This window comes from Vulpes lagopus, chromosome 16 (genome assembly GCF_018345385.1).
Source record: "Vulpes lagopus strain Blue_001 chromosome 16, ASM1834538v1, whole genome shotgun sequence".
Classification (NCBI taxonomy): Eukaryota; Metazoa; Chordata; class Mammalia; order Carnivora; family Canidae; genus Vulpes; species Vulpes lagopus.
In genome coordinates, this window is record NC_054839.1 from 56,120,474 (window position 1) to 56,147,928 (window position 27,455).

A 27,455-nucleotide genomic window follows, 5' to 3' on the forward strand; every position below is an offset into this window, starting at 1 on the left:
TTTCTTAATTCAACAATACATGATGACTCTTCTCTCACGTCATTACTTACATATCTGCTTCATTCTCCCTTACCCCAGTTTATAATGACTATGTTGCGTGTTCCTACGTACACTACACATGTTTCAACTGTACAATTTGCCCGGTTCTGACATATGTGTATAGTTGTGAGGTGACCACCAACAACAGGCAACAAGATAACATTTCATCAAACCAGGACATTTCCATTACTTTCAGAAGTTTCTTCATGCCGCTTGGTGATTCATCCATTGCATAGAAGCAGGATTGATAAAACACTTCATTCTTTTTAATGGTTAGCAAATTCGGACTCATGATGAGATTCAAAAATGGTGCCAGTTCTTTGCAACTCCTTCCACTGGGAAGCAGAGTCCATTTGCCTCCCACACCCTGGCCTGCCCGTGGAGACTCTTGACACACAGTGCAGGAGAAGGGACCTGTGACTTCTAAGGTGAGGTCAGCAGCCTCTGGGAACAGTCTCGCTAAGCTTCAAGCCACTGTCAGAAGCCCAAATACTCCTCATGCTAGAGAGAGCCCTTGGAGAGACCACATGAGGATGTGAAGATGGGCAGCCCAGTCCCCAGCTGTCCAGCCCCTAGTCATTTGAGTCAACCCCACCTATGATAGCTCCACACCTGTGAGTGAGATAGATCTTTTCTAACATGCCTCTGTAGACATTTCTGAGGCTCCCAATTATGAAAGATAACAATAACAAAATGGTGGTTTTTTTTTAAGGGCATAGTTTTTTGGTTTAGTCTGCTAGGTAGCAATAGACAATGGGAACAAAACTATTCCTTTATTGAAAAATATTTAGGTGGTGTCCATTTTTTTCTCCATTACCAACTATCCTCTACATGTACCCTTTTTTTTTCACGTGTAGGAAATTTTCAGAGATAGAGTTGCTGGATCAAAGAGCTATCTTGGGGCACCTGGGTGGCTCGATTGGTTAAATGTCCAAAGCTTGATTTTGGCTCTGGTTAGGATCTTGTGGGTGGTGAGACTGAGCCCTGTGTGGGGGCTCCACGTTCAGCAGGGGTCAGCTTGGAGATTCTCCTCCTCTGCCCCTCCCCCCCATGGGCACCCATGCTTGCTCTCTCTCAAATAAATAAATTTTAGAAAAATTAAAAAAATTAAAAAATTAAAAAAAAGAGTTCTCTTCTCCCTCTCTTTCTTCCCATTTTTCCAGCCTCTGATTTGGTAGGGGTTGGCAAATTTCTCTCTAGAAAGAGCATATCACTTACCAGATTTCTCCACTGTAAAGTTAATATCTCTATCCCCCATTGTTGCTAATAAAAACCTCGTGGGAGATCATTTGATACAATGCAAATTTCTGGTTATTCTGAAACTTTCACCCACTAATTTTAGAATCCATTCTTACATCTTGCCTGTTGATTATTACCATTTTCCTCACTGTATATTTATTAAAGATTAGAATTCCTCTGTAGAGCTATCTCATTATTCAATCATTTATTTATATCAGTATGGACTCACAGATACTGACTTATTCTTTAAGTTATGGAATATAGAACTTCTAGTCTACAAATTACCCAATACTATAGCTGTTTTGTTGCTCAAAACTGCAATGTGGGAGCTCCTGGGCGGCTCAGTGGGTTAAGGCATCTGCGTTTGGCTCAGGTCATGATGTCAGGGTCCTGGGGTCGAGCCCCACCTCTGACTTGTCTGGGAGCCTGCTTTTCCCTCTCCCTCTGCCGCTCTCCCTAATTATTCTCTCTCTCTCTCTCAAATAAATAAAATGTTTAAAAAACCCTATGATATGATTTAAAAGACTGGATAATATTTTTTAAATGATTTTATTTATTTATTTGAGAGAGGGAGAGAGAGAGAGAGTACAAGAGCAGGGGTAGGAGCAAGGGAGAGAGAGAGAATCCCATGCAGACACCCTGTGAGAATGAAGCCCCCCCCCCCCCCCCCCCCCCCCCAGCAGAGCTCCTTTCCTGGACCCTGAGGTCACGACCCCAGCACAATTCAAGAGTCCAGGGCTTAACCGACTGCAGCCACCCAGGTGCCCCAAGACAGGATGGCATTTCAATTTCATGTCTGTGCCATGAATTAATTAATCCAGCCCTTCAATATTGGACAGCCAGGTTGTTTCCAGTTATTTGAAACCATCAAGGATTTTTGATTACAGAAATCTTTGCATTTTCATGTGTTTTCATAACTTGGTTTTCTAACAGCATAACTACTGCGCGTTGGAACAGTTTTATCCCGGTGGTTGGGATCTAGGCGGTTGGGATCCAGGTCGACATGCCTACACCGAAATCCCACGGGGTCTGCACGCTCCACCCCAACCGGTCAGCGGGGAGCCCAAGCCGCAGATCCCGGAGCTCGGGGGGACCTCTGCTGGCAGGGCTGCTGGCAGGGCCCGGTAGCGCAATTGTCACTAACCCGAACAACACGTGACAATAAAGTTATTGAAGTTGAGGCAGAGACTTCCGGTAGGGGCAGTTCTACTTCCGCCGCGGCCTGGCTCCTCCGCTTTCCCCGGCATCCCAGCCGGAAATAGTCGTCCGCCGCCCAGAGCCACGTCAGTCTTGGCCGCGGTCCCGCCCACTCGCGCCGCGGAAGCACTTCCGGGGTGAGGGTCCCGGTGCCTCGCTGGAAGCCCTACTCCCCCGGAAGTGGCCCGGGCCTGCCTGTCGGGGTCCCCACCGGCCCGCGGCTGCTGAGGCCCGCAGGGGCGGCGGCGATGGCGGAGGCGGCGCTGTTGCTGCCGCAGGAGGCGGCGGCGGCGGAGCAGCGGGACGCTCGGGAGAGGCTGGCTTTCTGGGATCGGAGACCCGACACGACGGCGCCGCTGACCGACAGGCAGACGGACTCGGTGCTGGAGCTGAAGGCGGCGGCGGAGAACCTGCCGGTGCCGGCCGAGGTGAGGTGACGGGCTGGGCGGGGGCCGTCGGGCCTCGCTCTGCGGGTGGCCGGCCCCAGCCCTCCGCCTGCGGCCGTGCCCGGGGCGCCGCCTCCCCCCGCGGCGTAACCCCGCTTCCCGGTTCCGTGGCGGCGCCCGCACGGCCAGCGCGTCAGCCCGAGCGGCGCGCCCTGCGCGGCGACCTCCCCGTCAGGTGCGGGGACGCGACGGGCGTTTCCTCGGAAGGTGGGCACCCCCCGTGCGTCACCGGCACCGCAGGCGGTCGCTCGGAGGGGTCAACGTGCTGTTGCTTTTTTGCTTCTTTTTAAAGATTCTATTTACTTATTCATGAGAGACACAGGCAGAGCCCGACGCTGGACTCGATCCCGGGACCCCGGGGTCACATCCCAGGGGCTAAACCGCTGAGCCCCCCGGGCTGCCCTCAGCGTGTTTCTTCCTGATGAAAATATTACCCTTTGCACGATTCAGTTCAAGTAGTTACAACGCGAAGAAGCACTTTTTTTAAGGTTTTATTTATTTATTCATTCATTCATTCATTCATGAGATACAGAGAGATGGAGAGAGGCAGACACACAGGCAGAGGGAGAAGCAGGCTCCATGCAGGGAGCCCGACGTGGGACTCGATCCTAAGGCCTCCGGGATCACACCCTGGGCTGAAGGCAGGCGCTCAACCGCTGAGCCACCCAGGGATCGAAGAAGTACTTTTTACGAATTGTCACATGTTTGGCAAACTTTTTTTCTGGGTTGCGAGGGCCAGGTTTAGGATTATTATTTTGTTATAATAATATTTGTTGTAATTTTATTATTTTTTAATAATGATTTTTATAAATACGTTTTATAGTTCTTACAATGTCATGATAATTTTTTGAATTAGTTTTTTTTTTCTTTTTAAAGATTTTAATTTATTTATTCATGAGAGACAGAGAGAGGCAGAGACACAGGTAAAGGGAGAAGCAGGCTCCACGCAGGGAGCCCCACGTGGGACTGGATCCCGGGACCCTAGGATCACGCCCTGAGCAGAACGCAGACACTCAACCGCTGAGCCACCCGGACGTCCCTTTAATTATTTTTTTAATGTCGGAAGCACTCATTGTACACGATTTGGAGCTGTGTCCAAAGGCAGATTGTTTTTAGAGGCTCAAAGTTTTTTTTTTTTTTTTTCCTACTCTCAAATTATAGAGGTTAAGAACTCTGATTGGAAACTATGCTGAAATGAAGGAGGAAGCAGGTGGAAATCTTTTGGCTGGGCTATCAAAGTCTTTTATGCTCTAGATAATAGAAGTTGTTTGCTCTATAAATGTTCCAGTCTGTTTATAATTGATTTGGCCTGTTAGGGAAGCAGGATGCTTGAATATTGCAGCCCCTGTGGGGAACATAGTCCACAAGAAAAGTAACCCAATTGTGTTTTTTTTTTTTTTTTTTAAGATTTTATTTACTTATTCATGGGAGAGAGAGGGACAGGCAGAGACATAAGCAGAGGGAGAAGCAGGCTCCATCCCAGGACCCCAGGATCACACCCTGAGCTAAAGGCAGGCGCTAAACCACTGAGCTACCTGGGCTGCCCAACTGAATTGTTTTTATTGTCTTAGCTCATAAACTCTTATTATTCTCATTGAGTGTGAAGGAAAGGGTTTGGAGGAAGTAAATGAAATCTTTAATTTTCACCCCATTTCCCCCCATATTTATGCAGTATAATGCCCACGTTAACCTCATGCAGTTGTTTGACATATATTATGTGCCCACCTTGGGCTGGGATTGAGGATAGAAAGATAAGAAAACCAAGAGCCCCCGTCTCATGGAGCCAATATAATTGTGATCATGAGCTTGTAAAAAAGAACAGGGTAAGTTGAGACGGTGACCCATGATACAAGGAAAATAAAACAGGATAGTGTGACACAAAGGGATGAGGTGTGCTCTAGACAAGGGAGGAAGCCCAAGAAAGTGACAATCCAAGGTGAGAACTCATGATGGAAAATAAGAGATGCCAGCCTTGCAAAGACTAGAGAAATAACCTTCCAGGTGAAGGGGAAAAAAACCATGTGAAGTCTAGGGTAAGAGATGAGCTTGACAAGTTTAGGGCTTCAGTGAGGGTGTTCTGGTACATGCAGAATAGGGATTGGATTCCTCCGGGAATGAAATGACCTTTATTTACCTGTCTGGGATCTTCCATTATGTCTGGTGGGAAGACTGGAATTGAAATTTTTATCCATTACCACTGTCAACACTAGTGATGAAAAGGAATGCCTCAATTTTTATTTTGTCCAGTGTATCTGTGGAGGATTTTCTGTAGTATTTCACAATTTTCACAAGATATATTACTTCCTGAACAACTGGAACTAAGCAGGTTTGTTGAATAACAAAAGGCCAGTTAACATGTCAGCAAATATTATAAAACTGTTAAACTTCTTAAGAAATAGCTTTGTCTTTAATGAAGGGGAACTGGTTTTACCTTGGAAAGAAGTTATATCTTTTTTTTTTTTTTTTTTTTTTGGTGTTAGATAAGAGAATTTGGAGTAAAATATTAGTTAGACTGGCTAGGGCAAATTTTCTAGTACTGAGTGCCTTTTTCTTTCTTGATAAATGCTGCAATTGATCCTGAAGTTTACCTGAAATGTACTGTGACAGTTGTCCTAAAGGCTGTGTGTTCTTAATAGATTTAGCTTCTTTGAGCCCTTTTTCTTCTTTATAAAATGGGGATTATAATACCGTTTATTTGTCTGATGGGGAGATGTGAGAATTCAATGAAATCATGTATTGTTAAGTGCATATGGCACACGACCTGCTAATATTATATTATATGCCTTTCCCCCCCAAATGATTAATAACTTGAAAGAATAGATTAGAATTTTGTGATCCTGAGCTGGTATAGGTGTCTCAGAGCAAAGGTAAGAAAAGAGAGGTTAGTGCTTTGAGGAAGGTTCTGAGATTCCATCTGTACCTCTTCATTGATTTGCTCCAAAGAGAGAAAGGAATGCACAGGTTTCATTTAGGGAGTGAATTGTTTAGATTATGAAAGTTGTATTCTCTAATCCAGAACTGTGAAAAAAAAAAAAAAGTAAAGTTTAGGAAAGAAAGGTGTATTTGTTTTCTTCCTGGACCTGCTTAGCTGGTCAGGTAAGATTGATAGTTTATTGTAATTATTATTTAAGATATTAATGTGCTATTTGCATAAACTATACAGTAGCTCTCAAGGACTGACAATTAGGGTCTGTACTCTTCTCTCTGTGGTGGTTAAATGTCTGCTCCATCTGGAAGCTAGCACAATGTGAGTGAGCCAGAGGACTCAGGAGTGAATGAGATCCATCAGTTTATTTATTTATTTATTCAAAGTAATTTCTACACTCAATGAGGGCTCAAACTCATGATTCAGATCAAGAGTTTCGAGCTCCACTGACTGAACCAGCCAGGAGAGCCAGGAGTGAATGAGGGGTCAGAACAGGAAAGTTCACGACACCACCACACCCCGTCTTGATTTTCCATTCTGTTCCGGGTGCTTTGAGAAAAGAAGACAGCTGAGCAAGTGTACCCAATGGGAACATTTTTTCATACTCTTAAAAGCAACTTGTTTTGTGTCTCTAAAAAATTACTTCCTACAAGCAGTCAGCGCGACTTTTGCTTGGTTTGAGAGAAAATGGTTTTGTATCAGTGAGACAAAGGGAATGGGACAGGAAGCCTTTTTCTGCTTCTGGTATTTAAAAGTCCTTATGCTTGCAAAGTAGTTAGTATTTGTACATAAAGTAATTCTATTTAGAGTGCTTTATCATATATTCAAATTATGTTTACTCACAACATCTAGACTATAGACTCTGTCTAGAATATTTACACGAGCTTCTCAAGTATCTCGAGTTTTCATATGATTTTTGTTTTCTAAAGTAAATTAGAAGATAAATATTTTTTTGGTTTAAAATGGCAGACTGAGCACATGTGTATGACCCTTGGTCCCTTTGACATCACAGTAATAAATGCGTGGCACTCCAAAAAGACAGACAGTATCAGTGAACCTGTAGTTTTGGTAAATTTATGGAAGCCGGGAAGTATGTACTGCTACTTAAAAAAATCTAAAGACTTAATTACAAAACAAGGTATCAACATTATTTTTATAATCTAAAAAAGAGATGGTATAAATAACAAAATTTGAGGTTAAATGTAGAGGAAAATGTTAGCGATACTTATTTCTTAATTTTATTTAGCGAGGACCTCGAATTGATGAATTCAGTGAAGACAATGCCGTAAATCTGTGTTGTAGAGTTATAGGGTAACCGTAAATACTGAAAATGGCTAAATTGGCTAAAAGTAGGGGTTGGGGGAAGGATTTTACTATTCATTATAACTCTTGATGATTTAGAATAAAGTTGTGTTTATGTGTTTTGAATAATTTTGATAAGGGATGATAAAGATTGCAAATTATCTCTTTGATTCTTTATTAAGTTCTTCATTCTGCCCTCAAATTCCTTCAAAATATTTCTCAGTTATAAACACTGGTATTGCCTTAACAAGGAACTGCCAGGATAGAGGAGAAGAAGGAAGATTTGGTTTTTACTGAAATAATCATTCTGTACTCCTAGACTTCTAAAATAAATGGGTTTGTTATATTTTAATGACAGAGTTATGAATTTAAAGTGAGAGAGTAAAATCCACCTTTTCCTTACACTCTGTTGAGAGAGAATTGAAAAAAAAAAAGAAAAGAAAAAAAGAGAGAGAATTGAAAATGCTGCCTATTAAATGAAAAAGGCAGAGTGTATATGGTACCATTATCCAGGTTAAACAGGGTACACTTGGGGATTCCTGGGTGGCGCAGCGGTTTGGCGCCTGCCTTTGGCCCAGGGCGCGATCCTGGAGACCCAGGATCGAATCCCACGTCGGGCTCCCGGTGCATGGAGCCTGCTTCTCCCTCTGCCTGTGTCTCTGCCTCTCTCTCTCTCTCTCTCTGTGACTATCATAAATAAATAAAAATTAAAAAAAAAATTAAAAAAAAATAAACAGGGTACACTTCCCTTGTATATACATAGGCTACCATAGGGAAGAGTTGTGAGAAACTAAGTAACTAATAGCTTCTGAGAAGGAACTGGATGGTTGGAGAATGGGTCCAGGAGAAGGAGACTGAATGTCCTTTGAATTTATTTTTTTAAGTAACTGTTTAAAAGGACTGCTATATGTATTAGAAATGATTGTGGAACAAGAGGAAAGTTACTTTTATCTGTAATTTGATATATCATGAAGTAGTATCAGACTTCTGTGGTTTAATACCTCATAAACTCTGATGGGAGAATATGATTCTTACATTTTCATTTGTAAAACCATAGTATGTGGTATGACAATCAGGGTTTTTTAAAAATTTTTATTTATTTATGATAGTCACACGGGGAGGGAGAGAGGGAGAGAGAGAGAGAGAGAGAGAGAGAGAGAGAGAGAGACACATAGGCAGAGGGAGAAGCAGGCTCCATGCACCGGGAGCCCGACGTGGGATTTGATCCCGGGTCTCCAGGATCGCACCCTGGGCCAAAGGCAGGCGCCAAACCGCTGCGCCACCCAGGGATCCCAAGGAAACAATGACAATTAGGGTTTTGATATTTATCTACAGGATTTTTAAAGATACATTTAGGGCCTTTTTTCTCAAAGTGATTTAATTAAATTTAGATATAGGTTTTGGTGGTATATTGAAGGACTGAATTTTGTTAGGTCCTCTGTGTGTTTTCAATATTTTAAATGATTGCCCTGGTGTTTATAACTTATTTCTTTAATTAGTCACAGTCTACCTTTATTTATTTATTTAAAGAGATTTTGTTTATTTACTTACAGGAGACACAGAGGGAGAAGCAAGCTCCCTGCAGGGAGCCTGATATGGGACTCAATCCCAGGACCCTGGGATCACGACCTGAGCCCAAGGCAGATGCTCAACCACAGAGCCACCCAGGCGTTCCTGTTTTGTTTTTTAAAGACTCAGTTTTCTGTCTGGTATTATGTTCCATCTGCTTTTGAGGAGCTGGCTTTAACATTTCTTTTAGCCCAAGTCTGCTAGAAATGCATTCTCTCAGCCTTGTTTAAAGTCTCTATTTCCCTTTCATTTAAAAAAAAAATTCTAGATTGACTTTTTTTTCCTTTTATCACTTAAAAGATTTGCATAACTTCTGATGAGAATTTTTCTGTAATTCTTATCTTCTTTCTTCTGTATGTAATGTCTTTTTTCCTCTGTCTCCCAAGATTTTCTTTTTAACTTTGTTTTTTTCAGGAGTTTGAATCTCATCTGTCTAGATGTGTATTTGTGTGTGTTTGTATTCCGCTTGGGATTCTCTGAGCTGCTCAGAACTGTAGTTTGGTGTCTTTTATTATTTTTGGAAAATTCTCAATTACTATCTTTTTGAATATTTTTTCTACCCTATTCTCTTTTCTTTTGGGATTCAGATTATACATGTACTAGATAATTTGAGACCATCCTACTGTTCTTGGATATTGTGTTCAGTTTGTATTTTCTCACTCTGCTTCCCCATGTATGTTTCCTATTGAGTGATTATATTGACTGTCTTTAAGTTCACTGATTCTTTAGCTGTGTTGAGTGTACTGATGAATCCATTGCAGCAGCCCTCTGCCCAGCTTTCTTTACCTTGGCCTGGTCTCCCTGTGCTTTCTGGTATGTTTTTCAAATCTGAGCCTGATTCACATCTCCTTCCTCTTTTCCCTTTTAACTATTGTGTAAATGTTGATAATAGAATCATGTTTGAATTTTGTCACAGTCTGTTCATATAGAACCAAATTTTACTCCTAATGAGATACAATTTTGTAAAGATCGCTTATAGACGGTTCTGTTCCCAGGAAGCACTATAGATTCTGATTTATAGATAGATTTACTTTTTCTGTTGCTCATAGTACAAATAATAATAATATGATAAATAGCAATAGCTGACATTGAGTGTTATTATCTGGCAGGCATTATACTAAATACACATAATATTACATCCCCCTCTGCAAGGAGGCAGCTTGTTGTTGGTGATTGGGTGGTTCCACAGAGCAGGAGCAGTGTGACTTACCTCTGCAAGCTTTCTCTACCACCAGACTAAAAACTGCAATTGGAATGAAACAAAGGCCCTTTTACTTTCAGAATCCCTGGTAGTAGCTCACAGTAGCTGCTGACACTTTAGACTGAAAGATAGATTTTCTCTGGATTTGAGAAACTTAGTTCTTGCTATGTCCTTTTATACTGAAGTACTATGTCACCATTCAGAAAGAGTTTACGTGAATACATGATGCCCTTAATAAGACGTGTTTACATATACCCACAACCTCCTGGCTCCTAAGTCAGACTCATTTGTGGGGAGAAGGCAGATGGAGGACCTTTCCTGAGCACGTTTGTTTGTTTTTTGGTCTGCAGCTTCCTAGCAGTATAAGAAGACTATTTTCCCACACCTGTGTTTTCTTTTTTTCATAGTGGTTCGTGATACATACTGTAATTCTTACTTTATAGAAAAGAAATTGAGGATTAGAAACATTAAGTAATTTGCCCATTGTCACACAGCTTATAAGTGAGCAGGAGCATGGTTCCAATCAGGCTGCTCTGTAAGGTGCTTTACCAAACCAGAAAGTATAGCTCCACTTGAACTCGGGTACAAAAACACCTGTTTTTTAAAGGATTTATTTCTAAGTTAGTGATGGTTCACTATGCATCTAGCTTTTTTTTTTTTTTTAGCTTTGAAGGTAAAATACTGTCTTTGGATGAAAGTTTTTTTATCTAGAAAAACAGGTGGGACAATTTTGTAAGGTCTTGGGTCAAGGTTTAATATAGGTGGGCCTTAAATGTTATGCTCTAAGGACTAAAAACTGGAATTGAAATGAAACAGGCCCTTTTACCCTACCCTGCATCCACACTCCATTTATTGGAGGTCTAAAAAAAGCACGTCTCTGTGACTATAGATGAATTAACACCTGGATTAGCTTTAGTGATTGAGAACTAGAAAGTGTTGTAGGTCTGATGGCATCAAAGTGAGACCTTATTCGTGGGCTTTTCTAAAAACTGTTGAGAAACTGGAATTCTTTCTACTCAGTTATAATTTCAAAATTTGTCACCAAGAAGGTGTGGTGGGTAAGTGTGCCAGTGGTAGAAATGGCAGAAGGAGATAATTGATAATTATTGATAACTGATGACTATTGATAGTTAATTCTTGGATGTGATTTATTTTCTGTTGGCAAGCATTAATGAGGCCAGGCTCTTTTGTTAGATCCTGGGAAAGACAAGCTACTTTCAACAACATACAGGTTTTTACCTTTGGTGCCAGCTTATAAGAGGGTCAAGGAAGGAAATGTGTATTGATCAGCACAGATTCACGGCTAGTATTAGAAAGGTAACTCAAAAATCCTACCTTACGGGATGCCTGGCTCAGTGGTTGAGTGTCTGCCTTTGGCTCAGGGCGTAATCTCAGGGGCTTGAGTCCCGCATCGGGCTCCCCACAGGGAGCCTGCTTCTCCCTCTGCCTATGTCTCTGCCTCTCTCTCCGTGTCTCTGTTTGTCTCATGAATAAATAAATCTTTAAAAAAGAAAATCATATTTTACTAATGGTGTGATCCAGTATCAGGTTTACATTTTGAGATTAGCATTTAATAGAAAGAACCTAGTTGTAAGTGTTATTAATGGCGTTTATTAACCTCAAATGATTTAATAGAAAACGTTCTTTTGTCTTTCAAAATGGTGAGATGGAATAATAATTTTGAGTTTAGAGAATTTTCAAGTTATTTAAATATCTTTATGGTTCTTTTTTTTTTTTTTTTTAAAGCTTCCAATTGAAGATTTGTGTAGTTTAGCATCCCAGTCGCGGCCCATTGCACAGACTTCAATAGTACCTGAATCTACAGAAGACATTCTCTTGAAGGGGTTCACTTCCTTAGAAATGGAAGAAGAAAGAATTGAAACTGCACAGCAGGTGAATGTTAATGTTATTCCTAAGGATGTTTGATTATTGTAAATATCTTAAGATAGGGCAATTAAAAAATATCCTAATTAAAAGTTCTAAACATTTGAAACTATAGTTAATATCAGATCTTTCTAGAACATTCTTGATTTTGTGTTAGCTGTGGCTGTTTTGTGTTTTATTTTTTTATTTTTATTTTTTAAAATATGTTTTATAGATTTTATTTATTCAGAAGAGACACGGGGTGGGGGGGAGAGAGAGAGGCAGAGACACAGGCAGAGGGAGAAGCAGGCTCCATGTGGGGAGCCCTACATGGGACTCGATCCTGGGGTCCCCAGGATCATGCCCTGAGCTGAAGGTGGCGCTAAACCACTGAGCCACCGGGGCTGCCCTGTTTTGTGTTTTATTTTATTTTATTTTATTTTATTTTTTTATTATTTATGATAGTCAGAGAGAGAGAGAGAGAGAGGCAGAGACACAGGCAGAGGGAGAAGCAGGCTCCATGCACTGGGAGCCTGACGTGGGATTCGATCCCGGGTCTCCAGGATCGCGCCCTGGGCCAAAGGCAGGCGCTAAACCGCTGCGCCACCCAGGGATCCCGTGTTTTGTGTTTTAAATGAACCTATTGCCCAGTTATACTTGGCATACAAAGATACGATATTTCAAGTTTGAATGTTGATATCTACTCATTAGGGTTTATATATTTCATGCATTTTTTATCTCCCCCAGTGTATGTTGTTATTGTGTTCCTCTAGCGTGCCCGTGCCTGTGCACAAACACTCACATGTACACACACAACCCCTCTGCTTGTTGCTAGGTAATTTCTTTTTTTAAGAACTTAATTATTCTCTTCAGATGAATCCTTATAGTTATTTTCAGTAATTTACATATGTAAAGTTCTCTTGATTTTTATTTTTTCCTAATTATAAACCTAAATGTTTAAATACCTAAATGGCAGTTTCTTCTGCCATTTCCCCTGTCTTTCCTTCCTACCCTATAAAAATCAAAGCTTAGGCCTTTACCAAGTAAAACAAAAAGCAAGCATGCTGAATTGCAGGTATAGTAAGTAAGTAAAGAGGCAGTGCTGCAGAGTGAAAAAGAACTCTCCACTGGGATCCCTGGGTGGCGCAGCGGTTTGGCGCCTGCCTTTGGCCCAGGGCGCGATCCTGGAGACCTGGGATCGAATCCCACATCGGGCTCCCGGTGCATGGAGCCTGCTTCTCCCTCTGCCTGTGTCTCTGTCTCTCTCTGTGTGACTATCATGAATAAATAAATAAAATCTTAAAAAAAAAAAAAAAAAAAAAAAAAAAAGAACTCTCCACTGCTTGAGTTAGGCCATCCTAGATGTGAAAGTCACCTCCATCACTTACCATCTTTGTGAGTTTAGGCAAATTACTTGTATCTTGGGCTTTTGGTTCTAATCTGTAAAACAAAGATGATTGTGTACCCATTTTAGGAGATTTTTTCTGAAAGTTAAATAAGATAATGCATGCAGTGTATGGCAGGCACACAGTCAGTGTTCAGTAAATGATAGCTAAGGTACTTGGCAAGCCTAGTATCTTTAGGGAATCAAGCATACCTTTGACTTCAAATCCCACTTGAGAGTTGTAGAAGATAATCTTGCACTATGTCAATGACCTTATTTGGACTCTTTGAAAAAAAAAAAAAAGAGTTGTCTGGGCTAAATTTGTACCTGTGTATCTCTCTTTCAATTTTTTAAAAAAACTAATATATTGAGTTAGAATTTACACCCAGTAAAATATACTCCTTTTAAGTATATCACTTGATGAGTTTTGACGAGTGTAACTACCACTGTGATCAAGATATAAAACATTTCCATCATTCTTCATATTGTTAAGGTCAGTCTTCTCCACCTCTTTTTTTTTTTTTTTTTTTTAAATCTTTATTTATTTATGATAGTCACAGAGAGAGAGAGAGAGGCAGAGACATAGGCAGAGGGAGAAGCAGGCTCCATGTACCGGGAGCCCGATGTGGGATTCGATCCCGGGTCTCCAGGATCGCGCCCTGGGCCAAAGGCAGGCGCCAAACCGCTGCGCCACCCAGGGATCCCACCTCTTTTTAATAATAGATATTTTTCATGACACAGGTGGCAAGGTCCCAGGACTCAAATCCAGGTTTAGGTGATACAAAAGTCCATGTTCTTAAATCATTCTGTTATATTATTTCAGTTTATATTTTTACAATTCTTATTAGATAGCATTGATATTAACATTTACCCCAAACTATATGTTACCTATTCAAATTTAGCAAAGTAGCAAATAGGCATTAGCTTCTTCAACAGGGATATATATTTTTTACATGTTGTATCTTTAATACTCTTCCTTGTTTGACTCCGAATCCAGTGTTTTTAAAATCCTTTGCTTTTCCTAGCATATAGATACTGACTATGGAATTAAATTATTATCTCCTGGCTTAAAAGTAATTATTAATGTCTGAGCCCCAAACAATAAGACTTAGTGTCTACTCTTTTGACTTGCTGTTTAGCATGTAGCCACTTTTCATTTTGTCTGTTTTAGTTTTGTTGACACTATAATACTTTTTATTTTTCCAGTTTTTCTCCTGGTTTGCAAAGCTACAAACTCAGATGGATCAGGATGAAGAAACTAAATACAGGTATGTGGTTCTTGAGTTTGTTGGCTCCCTACAGCATTTCATTTCATTTTTTTTTTTTTTTATTGTAATCTGTCTTTAAAAAGAATTAAGGTATATGTCACAACAGTGACATTTTCTTTAAAAAGAGCTAGAGAGGGGATCCCTGGGTGGCTCAGCGGTTTAGCGCCTGCCTTTGGCCCAGGGCATGATCCTGGAGTCCTGGGATTGAGTCCCACATTGGGCTCCCTGCATGGAGCCTGCTTCTCCCTCTGCCTGTTTCTTTACCTGTCTCTCTTTCTCTGTGTCTCCCATGAATAAATAAATAAATTTTTTAACAACAGCAACAACAACAAAAAAAGAGCTAGAGAGAAATTATGTGATTAAAAAAAAAGTTCTATCCTAATTTATTAATTAGGTTAGAGAAATTATGTGATTAAAAAAAAAGTTCTATCCTAATTTATTAATTAGGTTAGGAAGTATAGACATTGGGTTGGTAGATAACTCTAGAAAGGTTTGGGTTCAAGTGGGACTTTTACAGGAACTCTAAGAGATATCTGTTGCTTTTCTTTAGATGTAGGGACCCAAGAGATTTTAGGGATGCCCACCTGGACTGAGTATAAAACTGTGTTGTTCTGTTTGTGTATATTGATAGCATGGAAAAAATGAATGGTGCATCGTTTCTAGCTGATTTGGCGACAGTGGGTTGAATAATTGCATTTATTTAACATTAAGTGACTGTTATTGCTAGGTAGTGTGTTAGGGTTTTTGATACATGATTCCACTTAATCTTTACAGCAGCTATGTGAGAAAAGGTATTATTATCATTTCCTTTTTACAAATGTGCAAACTGACGCCTGAAAGTAACTTGCTTAATGTCATAGAGACTTGGACACAGCTGGAACTTGGACTCAGGTCTTCTAATTCCAAGTCCAGAATTCTTTCCATGACATCACACCATCATGGGATTTTTTGGCATAAATGACCTGAGGGATTGACCTGCTTGATACCTTGGGATGGCCCTAGTGTCTCAGTTTTTGAAAGTTAAGCCAGGGCTTTGTTGCCGATGTGTGGAAAGCTAACTTCTGGCTTCAAGGGTGATTCCTTTTGTTGCTTATAGTTGCAGTGATTTTCCCTCTAAATTACTGAAAAAGGTGTTAAAATACTTTTTGAATATAATGAGCTTTAGTAGTGGGTCAGACTTCTCTCCTGAAATTAAAGCATTTGGGGAAAATTGAGACTTTGTTGTTTATTGACTCTGCTTATTGGGGGAAAATATTATTGCCAATCCCCTTTTGGTTCTGTTTTCTAGACAGATGAGGGATTACTTGTCTGGGTTTCAGGAGCAGTGTGATGCTATATTGAATGATGTAAACAATGCTCTTCAGCATCTGGAATCATTGCAGAAACAGTATCTTTTTGTGTCCAATAAGACAGGAACCCTACATGAAGCCTGTGAACAGCTCCTAAAAGAACAGGTAATTTGGAGTATGGGAGAGAGTGATTATATTTAATATTTTATTTTTAAGTAGACGGATAGAATTTAATTCTAATTTCTTTAATTTCTCCAAGTGTATATTGAAGTCTGCTCTGCATGAGGCCTTGTGCTATGCATACAAATTATTACATTGTCAGACTGTTTATTATTTTAAATAAGCTTACATGAATGAATGGGGCAAGACAGGCTTTCCTATGTTATGAGCTAGAAGTTCTGTCTCAGTACAATTTCAGAGTGAAGAGGTTACATTAATTTGCTCTGTCCACTCTTTAGACACTTTATAGACAAGCACGGTGATTATAGTAATGGTGGAGTTTATGAAAAGATGAACTGATCTTTTTTTTTTTTTTTTTAAGATGAACTGATCTTGATTGCAGTAAAATTTATGATTTAAAGATAGAACATTTAAGTTATTTTATGTGAGTTTTCTTTGTGTATCTTGTGTGTTTTTTGAAAGGCAATTTATTGTTTTATAAAAGATCATATGTAAGTTGCTGTACTAATCATTGTTTATTAGTTCATAATTGTAGAAATCTTTGAGCATTAGTCTGAAATCTTATGTCTAACATAAACCTGTATATCTGATATAAATCTGTTCAATGCAATTTTGAGACTGGAGTGTTGATGCGTATATTCTTATACTGATTTTTTTCTTTTAAAAAATGCAAGTCGGAACTTGTTGATCTGGCTGAAAACATTCAACAAAAGCTTTCCTATTTTAATGAATTGGAAACTATTAACACAGTAAGCATTGTTTTTTACTTTTTTGTAAAGTTAATGACTTTATTTTATATTTTCCTTTTGGAATATAACCTTTAAATTTATAAATTGGCCTGAGTGGTATTTGAACTTAATAGTTTGCTTGCTGATAGGATATTCTATTTGTACCTGATGGAGGTAACATTACTAGTTCAGATTTTTAAAAATACGATTTAAGTTGTGTAGTTCTTCTTGTTATATTACTGTTATTAAAATCTCCTTGTCAGTTACCACTTATAGTGTCTTATTTGTAAGCTATGAAGGTTGTAAAAAGAAATATTAAATTTTAAATCTAGCTGTGTTTGTGCTGTTATTAGTAATCAAAACATTTTTTAAGTTAATCTCATGTTCAGTTTGAAGTATAGTCCTTATAATGCATGCTTATATCCCAAAATAATAGTTTCAATGAAGACTGCTGTGTAAATTACATCCCTGTGTCTTTCTGGCTCATAAATTAATCATAAGTACTATGTATAAATTATTAAAATTATTGAATTAATAATAATTATTATAGTTTACTACAGAGATAGAAAACTAGTAGCCAGTTAACAATGGGATACAAGGGAGATCATTCATTGCCAAACTATCAAGATAAATAATTGTCCGTTTATATTTTAACATACATCACTTATATTTTTATATATTATATAAAGACATATGTTATATAATTTTATATATCTTAATATGTAATTTTATACTTTATTAAAGATTTATATATTATTTGCATTTATACTTATTTGTGTATGTTTATTTTTATATACATTTACTTGTAGTTTGCTTATAGATTTTATGTTTTACTTTTGTAACATGACTGCGAAACATGGTATGACTGCTAGTTAATTCTTTAACTTGAGAAAATTGCCAGGGTTTGAAAGTAGGAAATTTGTATATGTTGTAAAGTACTAGAAAATGGGAAATCTGGGTAGTTGATGTGTTATTTTAGTATAACGTGGTACAATTGGGTGAATAAATATTTGTTAGTTTATGTAGAGCCCCCTTAAAGCTCATTAGTAATAAGCTGAATTAAATCAGTATTTTTTTGGTCCTTTCTTTATTATTATTACACGTGGGCTATATTTGAGGATATTTTAGTAATTATTAAAATATAAGGACATTAGTATAACTGTTGTAGCCTAAAGGGAAATATGCTAATTCCAATACATAATTTTCAACTTTCGCCTGTATATTTTTTGTGAATTATGATTTTTTTTTTCTTAAAGAAATTGAATTCTCCTACGTTGTCTGTTAATAGTGAAGGATTTATACCTATGCTGGCCAAGTTAGATGATTGTATAACATATATCTCATCACATGTAAGTCATGGTATTTTTGCATGTTTTTAAGAAATCTTAACATCCCTATGTATCATTTCTTAGGCTATAAAGTAATTATTTCTTCTGAAGGGAAAAACGTATCTGTATTATACTTGAAGAAAGACTGTAGTAAATTCTTAGTCGTTGTTTGCAGTGGTGTAAAGAAGTACTTTTAGCTGCTGATGCAACAATCCCTGGAGTAGAAGAGGTCCTGGCTGACAGTTTTATCCCTTCTAACAGGAGGAGTGATTTTTATGCTGTTGACTTCCTGTTGTTTTAGATACTTCTTTGGAAATAAAAAGTGTTACTTGGGAGGAAATTAAAGGAACAGGCCCTTTAATGTAATCACTCTCTTTCTGTCCACCAAGGATTTATAGCAGTATAAGGTTTCCCCCACTATCTGAAAGTAGTAGCTGAAATGGCATAAAATGAAACATTTACCATTTCATAAAAGTGAAAATCCTCTTTGGATTTCTTTTCATTAGCGAAAACAAGTACTATTGTAGGTCTTATGTCAAATAAAAGTGAAGTGGCATAAAGTGAACTTTTGCTTGGGCAGGTGTTGGTGGGGTGTGGGCAGCCTGTATTCATCTTTGCTGAGAGCTTCCTATCTGTGTAAGACCCTATAAAAGACAGATTTGTTTTTGTAGTTTACTCTGCCTTTTTTTGTTTCCTCTTTATAAATCTTTCCCTTTCCTTTACAGCCAAATTTTAAAGATTATCCTGTATATTTGCTGAAGTTTAAGCAATGTCTTTCTAAAGCTTTGCATCTTATGAAGACCTACACTATAAACACACTACAAAACCTCACAAATCAGTTATTAAAAAGGGTGAGTTACCTGATGAGGTGGTTTTTTTTTTTTCCTTTTTTTATTCATCTTCCATAATCTAAATATAAGATTAGTACTTATTAACTCTAAAAACTTTTTTACCTTTTGTTAAATAAGAATATGTATTGGTTTTATTTATAATATGAAAAAATGGCTGTATTGTATCTGTCCATCAGACTCTTATTTTCAAAAAATATTTAATAGTGTGAGAAGTACTCTGTACTATATAGTAAATAATAAAATTCAAACTATTTGTCATTTAAAACATTTTCTTATCTTCATGAAAGTATTGGAAAGAAATACATCAAAATGATAAAAGTGGTTCTTAGTGGTGGGATTATATATAATGGATACTTTGAACTTTTTTCCTTATGTAAGATAGATAATTTTCTGTGTTTAGCAAATGTATTTTTATTGAGTGCTTTCTCAGTGCTTGGCATTGTACTGGGAACCGTACAATAGAGAGAAGGAGCCAGCAAGGTCCTTGTGCTCATGGAGCTTATATTCAGGAGAAGCAGTCAGCAAAGACTGCTGGATCCTTTGCTGAAGGAAACAAATTAATTATAGATGGAGCAAAACAAGCTAGGTGGAAAATGGACAGGGTGTTATGTTAGAAAATTAAGAGTGGACCTAGCTAAGATGGTCATTGAACACATTTCTTTCATAAGAAAATAAAATCATAAAGATTATGCATTTTATTTCTTAAGCTCAATTTCTAAAAAACATGGAATATCTTCTTGAACTTTCAGTTCAAAGCCACTGATTTTGGGGTGACAGTTTACTGTTCAGTTGCTCTTAACTGATATGAAGGCCGACTATATAATTTTTCTATTTTGTAAAGTTTTTAATAAGTTTAGGAAATTAATACCTAATCAGTACTAGTACCTACTGTGTTCTAGTAACTAGGCCTTCACTGTTGAGCTGTATAAAACCTTTATGAGTACATGTTATCACCATTTGGTAGATGCACTGAATCTCAGGTCCAGTAATTTGGCCAATATCCTACTGTCAGTAAGTGACTGAGTATGAATCTGAATTCAGGTCTATTTACCATCAAAATTCATGTAACGTAGGGTAAATTTTAATTATAAAGAGGTAGGAGACGACAGCTCCACATGAGTATTTCTCATTTTTAGCGATAGTACTACAAAAGAGATTTCATTGAATATGAAATCTCTCTTTGAGATTTTTCTCTTTAAGCTTTTGGTTGGTATATAGGCCGAGCAGTAGCTGTTTGAAATGATTGGTGTCACATTTTCTGAATAATTATTTGTTGGGTGACTATCTTCTTCCCTATCTTCCTCCATGTCTCTTTAGGATCCTGCATCTATACCTAATGCAGACAATGCCTTTACATTATTTTATGTGAAATTTCGAGCTGCTGCTCCCAAAGTCAGAGTAAGTCCATTGATGTAAATATTACTATGAAGTTTATTTAGCCAGCTGCTTTGAAATTCTACTATATGTTAGGCCTGTTGCTTATACCAGGAAAATGAACATGAATGAAATGTAGACACTGTCTTTCCATATTACAGTGGTGTACCTTAGTGGTATCTTAAAAGCAAGGGGTATCACATATGCTAATTCAGGAAAAATGGAGAACTAGTGAAGTATTTTATTGTATTTATTCACTTATTTTAAATATTTATTTGTTTAGTTAGAGAGTGAGCAAGTAAGGAGGGGGGGGGGTAGAGGGAGAGAAAAATCTCCCGCAGATTCCCCTCTGAGTACAGAGCTGGACATGGGGCTCAAACTTGTGAGGTATTTTATTCATTCATTCATTCATTCATACGTTTTTAAAGATTATTTATTATTTATTTAATTACTTATTTACTTATTTATTTATTCATTCATGAGAAACACAGGAGGAGAGAGAGAGGCAGAGACACAGGCAGAGGGAGAAGCAGGCTCCATCCCTGGAGCCTGATGTGGGACTCGATCCCAGGTCTCCAGGATCACGCCCTAAGCTGAAGGCGGTGCTAAACTGCTGAGCCACCTGGGCTGCCCTAGTGAGGTATTTTAAACAGAAGAATGATTTGGTCAGATTTGCCATTTCTTTGAATTAAGGATTCACTGTGTAGAATGGATTGTGGTGAAAAGAGATTTTCAACGGGGAGGCCTGATTAACAAAGATTTTGCAGTAGTCCAAAAGTAGTCCAAAAATAGTCCCCTATTTTTGAGAGATAGGGGTTGATAAGTGTTGGTATATATTCTTGAGGTTGGGAACATGTGACTTCTTTACTGTCCTTTGTTAGCACAGTGCCTGATACATAAAGGAATGCACTGAATATTTATCTTGATTGAGTGATTGGAATTGGAGGGTGCAGAAAGTAGATAAATGTGTTAATGTTTTCAAGTATATGCATGATACAGTTGACTAGAGCTGGTACATGTATCCTTTTTCTACTTCATTGTGAAGATACTAGAAATTCTGAGTAGTCTACCTTTGCTGCCTCTGACTCCTTGTTTCTCTCTTGAGAGTTAGTGAAGGATTTTTTTTTTTTTAATTTAAATTTTAGTTAGCATACAGTGCAATATTGGTTTCTGGAATAGAATTCAGTGATTCATCACTTACATACAATATGCAGTGCTCATCACAAGTGATCACAAGTGCCCTCTTTAATACCCATTCCCCTCCCATCACCCTCCATCAACCCTCACTTTGTTCTCTATCATTAAGAGCTTCTAACGGTGTGTTTCCCTCTCTCCTTTAGTCCTTTTCCCCTTCCTCTTATGTTCATCTGTTTTCTTTTTTAAAATCCACATATGAGTGAGATTATATAGTATTTATCTTTCTTTGACTGACTTATTTCACTTAGCATTATTTCGCTCTAGTTCCATCCATGTCATTGCAAGTGGCAAGATTTAATTTCTTTTGATGGCTGAGTAATATTCCATTGTATTAATATGCGCCACATCTTCTTTATTCATTCATCAGTCAATGGACATTGGGGCTCTCTCCATGGTTTGGATATTGCTGATAATGCTGCTACAAACATTGGGGTGCATGTACCCCTTCGAATCTGTATTTTTGTATCCTTTGGGTAAACACCCAGTAGTGCAATTGCTGGATTGTAGGGTAGTTCTCTTTTTAACTTTTTGAGGAACCTCCATACTGTTCTCTGGAGTGGCTTCACCAGTTTGCAATCCCATCACCAGTGTAAGGGGGTTCCCCTTTCTCTACATCCTTGCCAACACCTGTTGTTTCTTGTGTTGTTCATTTTAGCTGTCCTGACAGGTGTGAGGTAGTATCTCATTGTGGTTTTGATATGTATATCCCTGATAATGAGTGATGTGGAGCATCTTCTCATGTGTCTGTTGGCTATCTGGATGTCTTCTTTGAAAAAGTGTCTGTTCACGTCTTCTGCCCATTCCTTTACTGGATTATTTTTTTGGATGTTGTGTTTGATAAGTTCTTTATAGATTTTGGAACTAATCCTTTATCATGTATGTTGTTTGCAGAATCTTCTCCCATTCCGTAGGCTGCCTTTTGGTTTTGTTGATTGTTTCCTTTGCTGTACAGCTTTTTATCTTGATGAAGTCCCATTAGTTTATCTTTGCTTTTGTTTCCCTTGCCTCCAGAGAGTGTCTAATAGGAAGTTGCTATGGCTGAGGTCAGAGAGGTTGCTGCCTGTGTTCTCATCTAGGATTTTGATGGTTTCCTGCCTCATATTTAGATCTTTGATCTATTTTGAATTTATGTTTGTGTATGATGTAAGAGAGTGGTCCAGTTTCATTCTTCTGCATGTGGCTGTCCAGTTTTCCCAATACCATTTGTTGAAGAGACTGTCTTTCTTCCATTGGATATTCTTTCCTGCTTTGTCAAAGTTGACGCTATAGTTGTGGGTCCACTTCTGGATTTTCTATTCCGTTCCACTGATCTTTCTGTTTTTGTGCCAGTCCCATACCATCTTGATGACTATAGCTTTGTAATATAGCTTGAAATGCCTCCAGTGTTGTTTTTTAGAATTGGTTTGGCTATTTGGGGTCTTTTGTGGTTCCATACAAATTTTAGGATTGTTTTAGCTCTCTGAAGAATGCTGTTGGTATTTTGATAGGGATTGCATTAAATATATAGATTCCTTTGGGTAGTATAGACATCTTAACAATGTTTTTTTCTTCTAATCCATGAGAATGGAATGTTTTTCCATTTCTTTGTGTCTTCTTCAATTTCTTTCAAAAGTGTTCTATAATTTTCAAAGTACAGATCTTTTACTGCTTTCATTACGCTTGTTCCTAGGTATCTTACTGTTTTTGGTGCAGTTGTAAATTGGATTAATTTCTTGATTTCTTTTTCTGCTTTAGAAATGCAACAGATTTCTCCACATTGATTTTATATCCTGCAAATTTGCTGAATTCATGTTTAGCTCTAGCAAGTTTTTGGTGGAGTCTTTCGGGTTTTCTACATAGAATGGTATGTTGTCTGCAGATAGTGAAAGTTGACTTTTTCCTTGCTGATTTGGATGCCTTTTATTTCTTTTTTTTTTTTGTCTGATTGCTGTGGCTAGGACTTCCACTACTGTGTTAAATAGTAATGGTGAGGGTAGACATCCTTGTCTTGTTCCTGACCATAGGAGAAAGGCTCTCAGTTTTTCCCTGTTGAGGATTACATTAGCAGCTGTGGGTCTTTGATATATGGCCTTTATGATGTTGAGGTATGTTCCATCTATCCCGTCTTTGTTGAGGTTTTTATCAGGAAAGGATGCTGTATTATGTCAAATTTTTTTTCTGCATCTATTGACAGGATCATAGGGTTCTTATCCTTTCTTTTACTAATGTGAATCATGTTGATTCATTTATGAATATTGAACCACCTCTGCAGGCCAGGAATAAATCTCACTTGGTCGTGATGAGTAGTTCTTTTCATGTACTGTTCAATTTGGTTTGCTGGTGTTTCATTAAACATTTTTACATCCATGTTCATCAGGAATATTGGCTTGTAATTCTCCTTTTTAATGGGAGATTTGCTGATTTTGGAGTCAAGGTAATGCTGGCTTCATAGAATGAGTTTGGAAGCTTTCCTTCCTTTTCTATTTTTTGGAACAGTTTGAGAAGAATAGGTATTAGCTCTTTAAATGTCTGATAGAATTCCCCTGGGAAGCCATCTGGCCCAGGACTCTTGTTTATTAGGAGATTTTTGACTACAGATTCAATTTCTTCACTGGTTAGGGTCTGTTTTAATTTTCTACTTCTTCCTGTTTCAGTTTTGGTAGTTTGTAAGTTTCTAGGAAATTTGTCCATTTCTTCTAAGTTGTCCAGTTTGTTGGGATATAATTTTTCATAGTATTCTCTTATAATTGTATTTCTCTGGTGTTGGTTGTGATCTCTTCTTTTTCATTCATAATTTTATCTGTTTAGGTCCTTTCTCTTGATAAGTCTAGCTAGGGATTTATGAATTTTCTTAATTTATTAAGAACCAGCTCTTAGTTTCATTCATCTATTCTACTGTTTTTTTGTTTCTATATTATTTCTGCTCCACTCTTTATTACTACCTTTGTGTTATTATCAATGAGTTTTTACATATTTATTAATAATTGATTTATATGTTTGGGTGCTCCCAGGTTGGCATAAATATTTACAATTGTTAGATCTTCTTGATGGATGGAACCCTTAATTATGATATAATGCCCTTCTTCATCTCTCGTTACAGATTTTGTTTTAAAATATAGTTTGTTGGGCAGCCCGGTGGCTCAGCGGTTTAGTGCAGCCTTTGGCCCAGGGTGTGATCCTGGAGTCCCGGGATCGAGTCCCGCATCAGGTTTCTTGCGTGGAGCCTGCTTCTCCCTCTGCCTGTGTCTCTGCCTCTCTCTCTCTCTGTCTCATGAATAAATAAATAAAATCTTAAAAAAAAATATATATATATATATAGTTTGTTGTGTATGGCTACTCTGGTTTTCTTTTGATGCCCATTAGCATGAAAGATGATTCTTCATTCCTTTGCTTTGAACCTGCAGGTGTCTTTAGGTCTAAAATGAGTCCCTTGTAGGCAGCATATAGATAAGTCTTGTTTTTTTTTTTTTGTTTTTTTTTTGTTTTTTTTATTCTGATACCCTGTGTCTTTTGTTCGGAGCATTTAGTCCATTTATATTGAGTAATTATTGAAAGGTAGGAATCTAGTGCCATTGTGTTAACCTGTAGAGTTAGTGTTTCTGTTGATGTTCTCTGGTCCTTTCTAGAGTTTGTTGTTTTTGGTCTTAGAGCCCTTAAAATTTCTTGTAGGGCTGATTTAAATAGTGGTCATGAACTCCTTTATTTTTTGTGTGGGACACTCTTTATCTCTCCTTCTATTGTGAATGACAGCCTTGCTGGATAAATAATTCTTGCTTGCATATCTTCCTTATTCAGCATGTTGAGTATTTTCTGCCACTCTCTTCTGATCTGTCAAATTTCTGTGGACAGATCTGCTGTGAACCTGTTTTCCCTTGTAGGTTAAGGACTTTTTTATCCCTTGCTGCTTTCAGGATTCTTTCCTTGTCTGTGTTTTTTTGTGAATTTGACTATAATATGCCTTTGCAATGGCCAGCTTTTGTTGAATTTAATGGAAGTTCTCTGTGCTGCTTGGATTTGGGTGTCTCTGTCCTTCTCCAGGTTAGGGAAGTTTTCAGCTATAATTTGTTTGAATAAACTTTCTGCCCCTTTTTTTCTCTCTCTTCATCTTTTGGGACTCCTATGATATTAATATTATTGCACTTTTTAATAAGTCACGAGTTTCCTAAGTCTACCTTTGTAACCCATTACCCTAACCCACCTCAGGCGTGTGACTGAGTTTCAAAACTCCACAATTTTAGGAATTCCCCTGGTGCAGACCTGTGCTGTTCCTACTGGAGAGGGTCTTGCCCCACTTTTGCCATTTGTCAGTGGGCCCTAGGAAAGGTCAGATAGCTGCGCAGCTGTTTGCCGTTTATGGCAATGCAGAGCAGAAAGCTGGCACCAAGACCTCTGCTCTCAGCCGGCTTCCATGCTCCTGTGCCTGGTGCCACCCCTTCTTATGACCCAGGGGATCCTCAGACCAAGATATTACTCCTGGGATTTTGCTCTGCTTCGTTACCTGAGCCCCCTGAAGACAGGCACGACCCCCATGGTAGAGGACTTCTAACTAAAAGTTCAGATTTTATGCTCTGCTGCTTCTAATACTTAGTAATAGGCTCCGTAAGCAGGCTCCCTCCCTGCCTTCTCACCCATAGCTATATTTCCCCAAAGTCAACTCTCTGCACCTCTTACTTTTTTGAAAACATGATTGCTTTTCTATTTGTAGATTTGCAGTTTTTGTTCTCTCAGCTCTCTGATTTCTTGGATGTTCAGAATGACTTGATAGCTATCTAGCTGTGTTTGAGGGTGGAGATAGGCTTAGGGTCCCCCCACTCCTCTGCCATCTTGACTTCTTCCTCAATTTTGTTGTTTTTTGAAGTAAGAGAAACTTGGACTTATTTATAGAAGATACAGGAGAAGAGTGGTTCATTGATGGTATAAGGTTTAGATTGTGCCTAATTGGTTGCTTTTGCTTAGTAGTCAAGTACCAGTGGTTAAAATTTGATTAGAAAAGAAATGGTATAGATAAGTGTGATATAGCTCAGTGTGGCAAGTGGATATAAAATGATTATATAATTATCAGTGGCTTTCCTATATGCCTTTTACTAATGGTAACCAATTAATATAAGTGATGGAGTCTTATATTAGTGACAGCACAAAATACTTACCTAGAAATAACTTTAATGGAAATACAAGGATGAAGAAAATGAAAAAGCTAGACAGGAAATCACAAAAGATAAATAAATAATAAGCCTATCTTGTTCTGGTTGAGGAAACTTAATTTTTTAAATGTCAGTTCCTCTAAATATAATCTTAACAAAAATTCCAGTGGAATTTCTTTTTGGATGATGCTGAAATTCATTTGGTATACTAAATTAGCAAGACTAACTATATAAGTAAATTTGAAAAATACATTGATACAGATTCAAGAATTCGTTGATGGATCATTGGAATGGAAAATTCAGGAGCTTAATACATAAGTCAGTCTTCTCAAATCAAAGAGGAAGTGTTGTAGTTTCCTACATAATTTTGGGAAGTTTTGCTAAGTATGTGGGGAAAAAAGTAAGCTCTTCATTTTATAATATTAGAATACATTCTAAGTGAACTAAAGAGTTAAATGTAAAAATAAGGAGGAAAAAGGAGGAAAAGAAAACTAGCAGAAATTATTGGGAAAAAATTACTGAGTAAAAGATTCAGGCTATAAAAATTATATTTTCTGAATTTTAAACAGCGAAAGAAAAGCAGAAACTAGCATGTTTGCAACAGATAAGTGAGGTTAATATTTATAGTGTGTGTATATAACAAACTGAAAGAATATTATAAAGTATTGTTATTTTGTGATATAGGTGGTTTTTATGTTTCAGCTTTTTTGTATTTACAGATTTTCTAACATTAGCATGTTTTAGTTAAAATCAGAAAGTAAATAAAGGTATAGCTTAAACAGATGAATTTTTAGTCAATTTTTATTTTGCAGACTCTTATTGAACAAATAGAACAGCGATCTGAAAAAATACCTGAGTGAGTACCTAGAAGTTCCTATTTCTACATTACCTTCTTCTTGACGTGCTTTTTTTCTGAATCTGTTATGTTCCTAGTATTTTCTGAGAATTACTTTG

General features: G+C 37.9%; 1 protein-coding gene across 1 annotated transcript in view; it reads left to right on the forward strand.

The window, feature by feature from the left end:
* Positions 1–1,978: 1,978 nt before the first annotated feature.
* The window catches only part of COG3 (component of oligomeric golgi complex 3), a 68,780-nt gene continuing 43,303 nt past the window's right edge, over positions 1,979–27,455 (forward strand). Inside the window, exons 1-9 of the mRNA XM_041731182.1 lie at positions 1,979–2,903; positions 11,666–11,812; positions 14,373–14,434; positions 15,723–15,888; positions 16,578–16,652; positions 17,888–17,980; positions 18,685–18,810; positions 20,128–20,208; positions 27,314–27,357. Of these exons, the coding sequence (XP_041587116.1) occupies positions 2,724–2,903; positions 11,666–11,812; positions 14,373–14,434; positions 15,723–15,888; positions 16,578–16,652; positions 17,888–17,980; positions 18,685–18,810; positions 20,128–20,208; positions 27,314–27,357 (974 nt within the window). The 5' untranslated portion in view covers positions 1,979–2,723. The remainder of the gene's footprint in view (positions 2,904–11,665; positions 11,813–14,372; positions 14,435–15,722; positions 15,889–16,577; positions 16,653–17,887; positions 17,981–18,684; positions 18,811–20,127; positions 20,209–27,313; positions 27,358–27,455) is intronic.